At 33.3% G+C, this 13,320-nt stretch overlaps 1 protein-coding gene across 1 annotated transcript in view; it reads left to right on the forward strand.

Moving 5' to 3' along the window:
- Nucleotides 1-13,320, forward strand: part of LOC130442602 (atrial natriuretic peptide-converting enzyme) — a 51,230-nt gene that overhangs the window by 36,841 nt on the left and 1,069 nt on the right. Inside the window, exons 6-12 of the mRNA XM_056776873.1 lie at nucleotides 894-1,269; nucleotides 2,035-2,260; nucleotides 4,664-4,870; nucleotides 10,073-10,286; nucleotides 10,501-10,646; nucleotides 10,708-10,930; nucleotides 11,194-11,509. Coding sequence (XP_056632851.1) covers nucleotides 894-1,269; nucleotides 2,035-2,260; nucleotides 4,664-4,870; nucleotides 10,073-10,286; nucleotides 10,501-10,646; nucleotides 10,708-10,930; nucleotides 11,194-11,509 — 1,708 coding nt within the window. The remainder of the gene's footprint in view (nucleotides 1-893; nucleotides 1,270-2,034; nucleotides 2,261-4,663; nucleotides 4,871-10,072; nucleotides 10,287-10,500; nucleotides 10,647-10,707; nucleotides 10,931-11,193; nucleotides 11,510-13,320) is intronic.

The following is a 13,320-nucleotide window of genomic DNA, read 5'->3' on the forward strand; positions in this document are numbered from 1 at the left end:
ACAGAAGAACATAGCAAATTACAAAGACAAAAGAAGCAGTTTAACCGTACAACCTACATTGGATCAATTGGTTCTTACTTTAAAAATGGTTCTCCTATAAAGCAGAGAAGAAAATTCAGATATTGAATAAGTGTGAGGTAACGATTTGCTTCTCAATTAAATGGAACTTTCGATCGTACAGCTACAAACACTACTACTTTGGCCGCAAAAGAAGTAAAATATCTAAAAAACACTAATAACAAATCGATCTTCCACGGCTATGCACAATTTTATGTTCCCTTATACCCTTGAATGACTCCGAAAGAATCAAATAGAGTTTTCAATGACTTTATAATTCGAAAAAAGTTTTCATTTCTTTCACAAGAATTGAGAACAATTTTAATTGTTTTAGAAGAATCGTAGAGTAGTGCTCCTATTCTCTTTTATGAATTGAAATGCAAAAACTACTTGAAGTTACTCCTAATAAATGTTTTGTCACTTTCTTTTGGCTGACGAGGAATAGTACTTCATGTAATTGTATTGTCTAAGAATGGAACTGTTTGAAAACCCAATAAAGCTCACTGAAGAGTTTTTTTGTAACCGCAAATTTAGCCAAGATGTTGTAGAAAAAAGGGAATTAAAGGGATTAAGATAATGAAACGTATATTTGCAACAATTGCCAGTAAACTTCTACATTTCAGTACTTTATTCGCTTTGGAAGGTGTATCTCCAAGCTACGGGTTTGGAAAATTTTGTAATTTTTTATTATAAATTATCTTATTATGGAAATAAAAATTCAATTTTGAGTCCAACAATTGATTGTGTGTCAATTCGTATTATTTTCTAGCTTTCTCATGATCTCCAGCTAAACGTGCTTCTCTTTGAACTGATATAATTTCTCACATCTTTTCCAGAACTGAAGATAAAGACTTGATAGTACATTTCAATATTCATATAGATCCGTATTACGTCGACATTAGAGCAAAAGACTTAAAAGATATTATTGCTAAAGAAATATCGATATCCGAATCTGTATTTTTCAAGAATCTCACCATTGACGCCAAAAGTTTGGACGTAAAACCTGAAAATGAGCTACCGCAAGTTACTTCTACGACTTTGCTAATGATTACCGATGCAGTAACAAAGAAACCAAAACCACCTAGAAGATGTCTTCCTCTTGAATTAGATTATTGCAAAAAATTAGGTTATAACGTGACTACGTATCCAAATATATTCAACCATTGGAGTATTAACGATGTGAAAAATGATGTTATAGCGTTTAGAGAGCTGGTGAGTACGTATTTTATAAAAAAAAATTATACAGGGCGCGGTCGTTTCATTATAATACTACATTTGAAGACTTCGAATATTAGGAAGCTGTCACACAAACACGCGAAATGAGAAAGTCCACGGTGGGATGCGAAACAGGAAATTCCACCACACCCTGTTATCCTGACAAGATCTAATTTTAAATTGTGTCACGTTAATCAAATGTAATCTTCTTCTCTCGCTAGTTCTGGGGAAGATTTCAGAAGGTCTTCTCGTTTAGTGGCTATGTTCCCTTATTGTCGCTGTTGCTTAGTAGTAATGAAGTGTAAGTGTTTGGCTGCTTCGGTTAGAACATTTCTTTGGTGAGGAAAGTTTCAATCTGAATGACCCAACACCGTCTCTAAAGTTGTACCCGATGTATAACTCAAAATTTCTCTATGAATTGCGGAGTTATCGTGTCGGCGGTATCCCCTTTTTGGTGTGCCCATTAAAAGTCTAGTAAAGATGGCTGTTATTATGAATCCTTATCTTTCAAGTGCAATTATAAGGAAATATTACATTGGAAGATGTAAATAGCAATAAATAAGAAAGTTGGTAATCCATTTCCATTTAAACGACACGTTAAAAAAAGAAGATTCAAGTCCGTTGAAGTTAAAGGCACGTGTATCCACTTATCATGATAACTGAAGAAGTCTGCGAAAAATTCGTATAGAGCATTCAGTTTAATTATTCAATAGCCCTCGTAGATATATTTGTATATTGTAATTTCTTTATATTTTTTACCAGGTTGATGCAGAATGTTATAGACATGCGTATGAATTCGTGTGCCAAGTACTTCAGCCATCTTGTAAAAAAGGAGATACGGAGGACGAAATGATCTTACCATGTAGAAGTTTTTGCAGAGATTTTATGGCAGGTTGTGGAAAGAGACTGGAACATGACAAAATTAAAGAATCTTTAGACTGCGCGAAATTTCCCGAATACGGCCAAAGGGTTTGTTTCACTAAACCAGGTGAGTCGCACCCATTCATTTATAAATTTTTTTGTTCTTTGCCTAGTATACCAAATGTATTATTCTTAGTATATATTATATAACTTGTGCTATAGCAAAAAATCCCAACGACAATTTTCATTATAATAAAAGTGCTAAAAAATATTCGTAAGTAGCTTATATTGCCACCAGGTTCCAACTTCCTTTTTGTTTTCACTGACTTATCACCTCCTGGTGGGTTTCCAACGAATGGTTTCTAGCCCTGGCCCTTCTCCTAAGCTCATCCCTTAGATGTTCAATAGATTTAAAGTGAAGATTCCTCGCTGAAGATTCCGTTCGTGTTCTGGAGGTTTCTTGCAGTAAAGTCCCCTATAAAACCGGCGTATAGTATTAAATGTTGTTAGCACCACCTGGTTGTATCGTTATGTAGTCAAATTGTCTGAACGAGCCAGTATACGAAGTTAAAATAAGCTTTTCTTTCCAAAATCACACAAAAGAAGTCCACGAATCTCGTCCAAAAACCACTCGATCTTCAATACAAATCTGTACAAATCCTTCTCCTTCTCTTGAGTACACTTTTGTCAGGTTGAGCTAGGTTTGGGTTTGTAAGAAGTATGTAATTCATCTTCTATAAGTCACTAATGTACATTCCAACACACATACAGTCACACTGTGTTAATCATAACATTAGTTAGGTATCGGTTTCTTACTATAACTAAGTGCTCATTTTCCTCTGAAGTCGTCCGGTTTCTTTTCGAACTGGATTGTTTATCAAATATTTCAGTCGTTAAGAATATATGGAACACTCGCAATACTGCTTATCGACTTTAGTGAACTCAATGTGTATAGTATCCATTTTTACAGACAGATAATCGATAAGAGTAATGAAGTTTTCGAAGAATAATGATTTGATTAACAATAAAATTATATTATTATATATTGTTTATTGGGTTTCGAACTGGAACTATTGAGGTGCAGCATTTATACACTGCGCAATAAACGAAATTGATAATTTTTATTCTTCTGTATTATGCATCCAAAAATATTCCTAAATAATTACAGTGGATACATTCATAAAAACAAATTTACGGCTAATGGTTCGTTCTCATATGTTTTCTCTTCTTTATTTGTCTTGTTATCTCTTTGATGCTTCAATGTATTAATATGGTTTGAAAATAGCTTTACTACTGTATTTGTAAAAATTATATTTCATCTTATAATGATTAGAAATAGTGCAGCTGGGGTATTTAGTACGATAGAGACATGAAGATTTGTTGCTATGCGTCTAAATATGTCACAAAGTGTTGTAAGTCGAGCTTGGAATCGGTATATAGAGACGATATTCGCAGCACTCACACATGGGGAAGGAAAAGAGAGAACCACAACTCATGCTCAAGATTGCGAGAACAAACAGAACATACACTGCGCCAAGGATAAATAGCTTCTGCAAGTATGCTACTGGGAAGGTGATTTATAGTCAGATTCTAAGAAAAAATTGCATGCACGTAATTTGAGAGCAAAAAGACGTGCACACCCACGGTTGACAACATAGCATCGTGCATCAGATATAGTTCGACTGATAATCGAATATTGTATTGTATAGAGAGAAAGATGCGGATTTGTATCTGGGGAGGCATATGCTATAATGGACGCATCAACTTTTATTTAATTTTAATTAATGAAACAATGGCGGCCGTAAGATATCGCGACAGGGTTATAGAGCCGATAATCGACCCATTTGCTAATGCACTAGGTGAGAGATAATTTTATTAATGACAATACTCGATTCTCTATACACGAAAGTATACATTATCACGAGATTACAAGAATTGAATGGCCGCCATGTTCACCGGACATGAGTTACATTGAGAATATTTGGTTGAAACGTACAGGCACTTGAACCGACATCTACAGTCTCCCCAAACTTTGGAACAACTGGCTAATGAGTTGAAAGCTATTTGGGAAGCGATACCTCTTTGTCATTTGATGATGACTCTCCCAAATAAAGCGACAGCATGAAGACGGGCCAGGGACGGCTCTACAAAGTATTAAACTGTTTATATTCATCCAAATAATTTCAATATTGTAATATTTTAAAGAATCTATTGGCAAGAATTCTCATTTATGTCTTATAAGGTCTGAAAATTGGTGCATTAAAGAGAAAATGTGAGCTTCGAGACCAGAAGAACATCAATCGAGTCTTATTAGAAGAATATTTTAATTTTTCAAATGATTTATTATGTTTTTTTATCAAACATTCGTTCATATAGTAATTGAGTTCTTCTTAATTAAATGGTTTCGGTAGTGAGCCTTGTACTTGGTAATAACCTCAAAATAAAATTCTCTATGATCTTCTGATTTGCCTTTTCCCTATTTTGGAGGATATAACAAATATCCTCTGAAAACTAATATATTTTTTTGTAGGCTGTGTGGAAGAATTGCAATCCAAAGCTTTTTCGCCACGTATTTGTGATGGAGTGATAGATTGCCAAGACATGTCTGATGAAAAATCTTGTAGTTATTGCCCAAAAAATCATCTCCATTGCGGAAATGGACGTGTCTGTATTCACAAATCAAAAAGATGCGATGGGCGTCCTGATTGTCCCGACGGAAGTGATGAGAGAGGCTGCTGTAAGTTTAAAATAAACCAATTTAATTTTTAGGCGTTAATATTTAAACAAACTTCAGAACTTTTTTGGATTAACCATGTCAGTTGGCTTGGTTCAAATACTGATAATTCTTGCGTAATATTCGATAGAATTGTGAAGATATTGTACCATATGAATGTTTTTTTGTTGGCACACCAAAATTTGTTAATATCTCAATTTCGTTCCTCTAAACCAGCAGACCGTGAGGTTTTTCTGACTACCGTGTGAATGTATACGTAAATAATGATATAATCGATTGGAAATTGCTATTATCCGAAGCAGACCGCGAGAATTATTCGATTCCCGATGAAATGATGATATAACCGATTTGAAATTGGTACATAGGATCCAAGTATAACAGTGATTTCTTAATAAATATAATGGCTGTTATTGATCCTTATGAAACCAAGAATTATCATGTAATAAAAACTAAGAAGAATAAACGAGATACCGATAGATAGAAATAATATGTAACGAGATTGTAATGCACACTAAAAAAAGGCCATTATGATATAAGGAACATGTAAGTGAAAATTCGGGAAAAATAGAGTAGGACATATATAGAAAAGAAAAGATAAAACAAATAACAAAACAAGAGCCAATAATGAAGAATGGAGAGAAAATAGTTTAATTGGTATGGACACATTCACAAAATGAAAGCAGACTTACAAGAAAAGTCAATGGATAAAAATGAAAAGTTGAAAAGGACACATGAAAGAATGGAAACATTAGATACAAGAGGCACCGCGACTCTTGTCCTACACCTGAAAAGGTATAAGAAAAATAGTAGATGAAGAACGTGTTCGGATATTAATAACAGGTTTCTTATCACGTATTTCAGAATTCCTACCACTTATTCATAATCAATTATTGGAAAAAAATTATCATTAGTTGGTCAATTTTAATCAGTCAAAATTCTAAGATTATCTACACACATTTGATTACGAATTATCTGTAACATTTGTATCAAAAACAAGTCTAGTACAGTTTGTCTATTTAAAATTGCAAGTTAAAAGCGGAATCGATAAAACAGCATAGATCGAAATTATAAATGAATTTGAATAATTTGAAATCTCTGGAAAATATGCCATAACCTATTAATTTTTCTCAATTCTACAATTCTTACTAGGCTTGCATTATAAGATAGTTGATTATTTTCCTTTACAGATAATCAAATGTATGTTTTATTCGTACGTGCAAGTCTTTTTAGTTAAATCTCACGTATCTGTCCACTGTCATTACCCAACTTCATTTTCGAAAATAGCCAAATTTTTTTAAAAACCCAACTGACCAAGGACTGATTCTAGAACTTCAATCAAGTCCTGTAAAAACTACCAGAGACCTTGGAGGAGTCAATCAAATATCTAGGTTGGAACCTTTTAACGTCACTGGGTAAAATGTAAGGTTTCATCATATGTTCGAAGCTAACACGTGTTAATATTGAGCACTCACCGATGACGTGATCTGCAACCTCTCTAAGCAACAGCCACATTCCAAATAGTCCGTGATGCTTACAGCATGAAGATGGTGTCTTAGTAACTGACCGTGCTTTCTTCCATCTTGCGAGCACACTTCTCGGTAATGTTATACGCCACACCAAGAATAAACTCTGTCTCTTTTGAATGTATACGGGTAATAAATATTATTTTGTGTTCTGTTACTTTGCATACATATTAGTATTAGCGATGTCAGTTTGAGATTACTTCTTATACATACAATTGTAAATGGAAGAACTATACGTTCTGTCACAATCTGACAGGACAATCTACTGTTACTGTCTCTACAATTATGACTACGAATAGTAAAAAGAGTAATTTATTCAAAAAACAATGTTTGTTATTGAACTCAATTATTTCATACTTAAGAAGAATAATGTGTAACCCCACGGTTCCATTTGAGTTAGGGTGGTAACGTTTATCAATTTAAGCATCGTTCTCTTCTTAATCTAATGCAGCGTAAGAATTATAGACCCAATCCTAATATAAAATCAGATTACACAACCTTTTGTTGAATGCCAGTATTCATAAATAGATCATTTCGGGATGATGATACAATTAGCCACTATATAGACAAACATTACGTTACTTACATTAAAACTATTATTTTCATTTTTGAAAAATTGCTCGAGACAATTAATTCTCTACACACAAACGAAACAAATCCTATGTTTGTCCACCACGACAATATGGCTGACTCTTCGAGTCACTATACTTTACATGATCTATAGGTACAACCAAAATCTATAGCCGTTTGGTCGCTCCTTTGGATTCATTAGTTTCATTTGCATTTATTTTTATTTTCCAAAATCTTTACGGTAGTTCCTTATACAGTTTCTTTCTCCTTTTGTTCGCCATTCTTATTTTTAAGATATTCACCAAACTAGTAATCTCCATCGATTCAAGTATCACCATTTAATATATTTTCAATGTTGTTTCTTTCAATTGGTTTATTAAGAAGCGAGCCATTTAGACTTTGATTAGTGAAATAAGTAACTCTCCTAATTTTAAAAATTGTTTGTGGTGCTTAATTCAACTGTTTTTTTTTCGATTTTTTTAATGATAATTCTTCTATCACACCCAAAAATTAGTATAACAAATTATTCAAGCTTGTTTGGAAATTCCATTCCAAATTGGCACATTAGACGGCTTTGTAGCTCTTAATGATAACAAACAAATGAGAAAGTTGAGCTCTGTCCATTCAATTTAACCATTTGAGTTCAACTTCTGATATTTAAAATCAGATATGAACAACAATACTCACTAAAAACAATAGAACGTGATTATTCGTTTGTTTTATTTGTGTTAAGAATGAAAAGCGGCTTGTCAATTCGATTGTATCGGATGCCGGAAGCAAATGTTTTAACAGCGTGAATTTAGAAGGTATCTGAATTATTAACTGAAGAAAAAATAGTAGACACATATTAACACATTGTTTCTATTATTTATTTGCCCATTAAAGCTGTAACAGTATTTTCTCACCATTAAACACTTCATTTACTTGATATAAGGAGTGTTTAAAATATAGTTTACCAATATATATATAACAAGAGTTCTTTCCAACGAGTAAAACATAAACATACGAGGATGGTCCCAGAAGTACCTGACCTAGAGACGGTGCTAGTATCTTGAAAAATTGCACTGTATTAGAATCTGTACAGCATATGTTTCAAGATTAAAGACGCTACGTTGATAAGTATTTATTTGGCAATAGTAAACGTTTTTAGTAAATTTGTAAACATGGAATACTTTTATTTGAATGACCTTAGCCCAACCAATATAAAAGCTGAACTAGATTCTACTCTGGGTGAGGCTGCTCCTCCGTTATCAACAGTAAAATATTGCGTAGCAGTTTAAAATGGTACTGAATGATCATCGACTGAAAGTGCATGAACTAGCAGACAAGTAGGCATTTCAAAAAGTGCGGTACATCGCATATTAACTAAAAATTTGGTCGTAAGAAAGCTGTGTGCCAGATAGGGGCCACGTTTGCTCACAATGGAACAAACACAACGTCATGAAGATGTTTCCATCGAGTTTTTGTCAATGTTTCACAGAAATTAAAGCCGAATTCTTGCATCGTTTAAAATCCATAGAATAATACGTGACTCTTTTACCATACCCGATACAAAAGAATAATCAAAACAATGAACGGAAAAGGGAAAACAGGCTTCAAAGAAGACAAAGATCGTTCCATCTGAAGGCAAGGTCATGGCGTCGGTTTTTTTTGGGATGTGCGTGGAATAATTTTCATTGATTGCCTTGAAAATGGAAAAAATATCAACGGCGAATATTATGTGAGCTTATTGCAACGAAACAATCAAGCAAAAATTGCCGCATTTGGCTAAGAAGAAAGTGTTATTTCATCAAGACAATGCACTTACTCACACATCCGTTATTACAATGGTCAAAATTAATGAATTAAAGTTTGTCCAAAGGATAAAAAGGATATCGAACTTATTGATCATCGCTAGGCAAGGCGATGGAGCTATAAGGGACTTTGAAAAATAAATACAATTTGTTCCAAAATTTTTTTGTTCTCTGTGTTCGGCCAGGAACTTCTGGGACCAGTCTCGTGGTAACATGGTTCTTCTTAACAACTAATAAATCGACTAGTTCATAGTTTGTCACATAGATGGCACCTGAAAATGAAATTGTATTTATTGTATTGATTAAAATAGATTTGGGTCGAATGAACTTTGTAGTACATAACATGATAACATGAGCTGTGTAGACTCAAACAAATCTTATTTTATTCATGTTTTTTAGCTTGAAACATGCCAATGAGCCAACAAGCGAATAAGCGTTTTTCTATCTGAGCTTGAAATGTACGAAACCTTATATATTAAGCGCTGCATCGGTTGCAATTTCATTTGTTGCCAGATGTCCTATCGATAATTAACTAAGTAATTAGAAGATGCCTGACGTAAAAGATATCTGTTTTTGAAACTTTAGATATTTGTAGTTTTTAAGACTTGTGTACTGTGAATTGAAATTTTCCATGTTAGATTGATTAAAACATTAAAACTCAAGAACTTGCATTTCACAAATTGGTTATATAAACAACATCGTTAATTGAAGTAAATGCAAACAGAATAATTGACAAGCACCACTAATTATATAAACTCATAAATTTAGGAATAAGTAATATTGAGAGAATACTCACATAATTGACTTGTCAAAACATTTCCATTTTTCATGAACAATTTGTCAGTTCGTTCACATACGTATTAATTTCGTTACAGTATACAGGATGACAGAAAAATTGTGTTTTGATTTGAAAATTTCAAGTTGTAATACAGTTAAAATATTTTTTTCTAAAAGTTTTATAATTACGTTCTGTACCTCAATAAGAAAATACTTGTGTGGCGTTTACTCATAAACTATAAAAATGAAAATAAATCTATGAAAACAATTATTTTTCTATAGTAGATAAAAATACCTACTCGTATCTGTACTCAAATATGAACGTAATACAAATTTGGGACGTTATTTGAAATTTGCACAAAGGAGCTTCAAACTTGTCAATCCGTCATCGCTTTAGTATTTGCCTGGATTCATGGATATCGGTTTTCTTAATAATTCCGATGAATCGATAAATTATAGTTTGTTCGGTATTAAATTAATTTATTATTTCATTTGTTATATTATTTTTTATTGTTAATTTACACAAAAAAAATATTGTTTAGTGAGTCTGGCCCCTAGCGTGGAAATAATCAAGAATACAGAGTTAGTGACACCACATCCTACACGATATTACTCCGATGGATTCTTGATATTCAACGAAAAGGGAGAAATTGGAAAATTGTGTACAGAAAATATCAACAAAAGTCTTCCTCTCAATCAGACGATAGCTGTTTTAGAAGCTGCAGCAATGTCACTTTGTAAAACATTGAATTATGAGTGAGTATATATTTCAAAAACTTTATGTTAGTGTTTTGAAACTGATTAGAAAATATCGACATATTCATTAGAACTTTTGTTTTAAAAGTGTATGACGATGGAACACAAAGAAGTCAGAAAAAATTGATAACTGATGTAGTGGTAAAACACCAGTTTACAAAATTAATTAACATAATTATTATTTCAATATTTTTTTGAAATATTTTTGTTATAGAAACATGGCACATATGAGAATTGAATTTGATTTTGAAGAGAATGTGTCTTACGTTAGAATGAGGAATCCCACTGCTGCCGAAATTAGTTTCGTTAAAACCAAATGTCCCTCTAAGCAAGTTTTAAAAGTATCATGTTCAGATTTGCGTAAGTAAAATGGATATCATGGTAGTTTACAAATAACTTGGACGATTTTTTTAAATTTAAGAATGCGGCACATCAGCCACTCATGGACAACAGGGACTTAAATCACTTGCAAAAATGGCTCAGCATGGGGATTGGCCATGGCATACAGCTCTTTTTAAAGAAGATGTTCACATATGTGATGGCACATTGCTCTCTGCTGATTGGGTGGTTACCACTACTTCGTGTTTTCAAGGACAACCTAGAGCGGAATGGACTGCCAGGTTTGGAGTTACTCGTCTCTCCAGGTATATACACTTGATAAAATTGTTTTTTGAATTTTCCAAAATGAAAACTTTATTTGTTTAACCATGTAGAAATATAGATTTTGCTATTATAAGAAATTAACAAATCCAGAAGTTTTAAAAACTACCAAGTTGCTAGTACTGAAGACTGCCAAATATTTAGACATGACTTCAGATGTGAAAATCTTCATTATTTTGTACAAGTGACTCCTTCAGATTTTACAGAGTTTATAGTTGAAAAAATGTATTCTAATTTATTTATTTAGCTCTACGCCTTGGGAACAGGAAAGGAGAATTATAGGAATGATAAAATCACCAGTAGAAGGCAGTACAATTGCTCTTATTAAACTAGATCAACCTATAATCCTCAATGATTTTGTAAGGCACGTATGTTTGCCTACGGAAACTATGGGCCTTCCAACAGAACATATTCAATGTAATACACTTGGATGGGCAAGGAATAGAGAACAGCTTCAACGAGTCCAAGTGAAATTAGTGGATAAAGAAAAATGTGAAAACGTCAGTATTTCTAGCATCAACAGTATATGCATGGAACCGTTTTATGGAGAGAATGATTGCAATGTGAGTATTGAAGGCATGTTTGGCGAATAGGTATATAAATAAATTTTTATTTATTTTGTAATTTTGAAATAGATTAAAATATCTTTGAAATAAAATATTGTGTAAAACTGATTACACATATTCTTCATACAAGCCTCTAAAAACTTGTAACCCAAATTCGAGTCATATCATTGGGATATTAAAAACTATAAAGCCTAGTTACAGATGCAATTACAGTTCTTATTAGACTTCATTAGTTTATAAATGTATTGCTTCTCCAATAAAGGGACAACAGACACTATTTGATCAAATATCAAATTTTTACTGTTTTTGAAATAATCACAAATGAGCGTCTTCAAAGATTTTTGTTTTGATTTTTTTATAAAACTATAGAAAAATTTGACATTTCCGATTGCCAAAGTTACAAATCAATTACACTTGAGTCCCGCTAGCCCAAACACGGGTAATCCGAACGCCCGCTTAATTCGAACACGTTCAGAAATTGTAAACACAGTATACAATTTAGACTAATGTGAAAATATAATTCACTAGTCTAGTTAAAACTAGACAAAGGAGGGTGAATTATGTTAAAAAGAAAGTTGACTGTTGCTCGAAGTAGCGATGGGCAAGGTAAATCGCAGCTGCTACCTCATTGTAAGACACTTTCTCCTCTCCCTCCGCACACCCTTGCTCATCGCCGTTCCCATCCTCCTCGTCGCACTGAAACTGCTTATGTGTCACAGCTGCAATGATGTCATTCATTAATTTACGTCTGCTTTCACTGCATTCTCACTACCTGGAATGTTCTGTGGCAGTGGAATCAGGTTAACTGTGTAATTTTTTGAAGACTGTTCTTCAAATTTCAAAGATGTCCATAGTTTATTCCAAGATTTTCGTATTGCTCAAACTGTAACATTTTCCCAAGACTCAGCTGCCCAATAGACAACATCCTTTACGTTTGATTCTTTAATCTTTTGTACCAAAAGGATGGTGTCATCTTCAATTAAAGATTTCAAAAATCGTTTTCCGTACTTCAACTTTAGCGCCCGTAAAACTCCCTGGTCCATTGGATGTAGTAAAGGTGTCACATTTGATGGTAAAAGACGACCTTTATCTCGCGCAAGTAAGTTCTTAATTGTCTGAATGGGACGCTGTTTGCCGATTTTCAAGATTTGCTTCACAAGACGTTGTGCAATATTGTTGAAGCTTCGCACGGTTTTTTGTCACATATTGTGGCTTTTCCAACGTTTAACTCTTTTGCTAGTTTTGTGAAACTTTTACCGCTATCCAAAAGTTTTAATGTTTCCAGTTTGTCTTTAAGAGTTAAGGTGTTATGTTAAGGATAAGTAGCCATTCAACTTTCCTTTTACACTTCAAAACACTAATCTCTCAAACAATAATATAACAAACTAAAAACTCTACCGTACTGTATCTTAAACAACACGCACGATTCCACAGACTAAATTTAAGTTATGATGGCTCTTCACTTATGAGGATGGAGTGCATAGACTAGTAAATGAGATATGAGTAAATTGACTATTGAAACATATTTTTATGTATTAGTCGTTCATATTATAGAACTATGGATACGTTAATTTGCATTTTTTATGATTATTTTGATAATTTCGGCTAATCCGAACGGTTCGGTCCCAATTAGTTCGGATTAGCCAGGCTCAACTGTATTTTGTTTTGTTATCGTAACCTATTGTAACGATGCTAGATATGTTGAATTGATTAAGTTATTCCTCCTTCCTCTATAACTTGGCCATTGCTTATGTGATTACGGAGTTATAAACCATGCTGGAGTATTTTATAGAAAATGCAATAAGGCT

The sequence above is a fragment of the Diorhabda sublineata genome, chromosome 4 (assembly GCF_026230105.1).
Source record: "Diorhabda sublineata isolate icDioSubl1.1 chromosome 4, icDioSubl1.1, whole genome shotgun sequence".
Lineage (NCBI taxonomy): Eukaryota > Metazoa > Arthropoda > Insecta > Coleoptera > Chrysomelidae > Diorhabda > Diorhabda sublineata.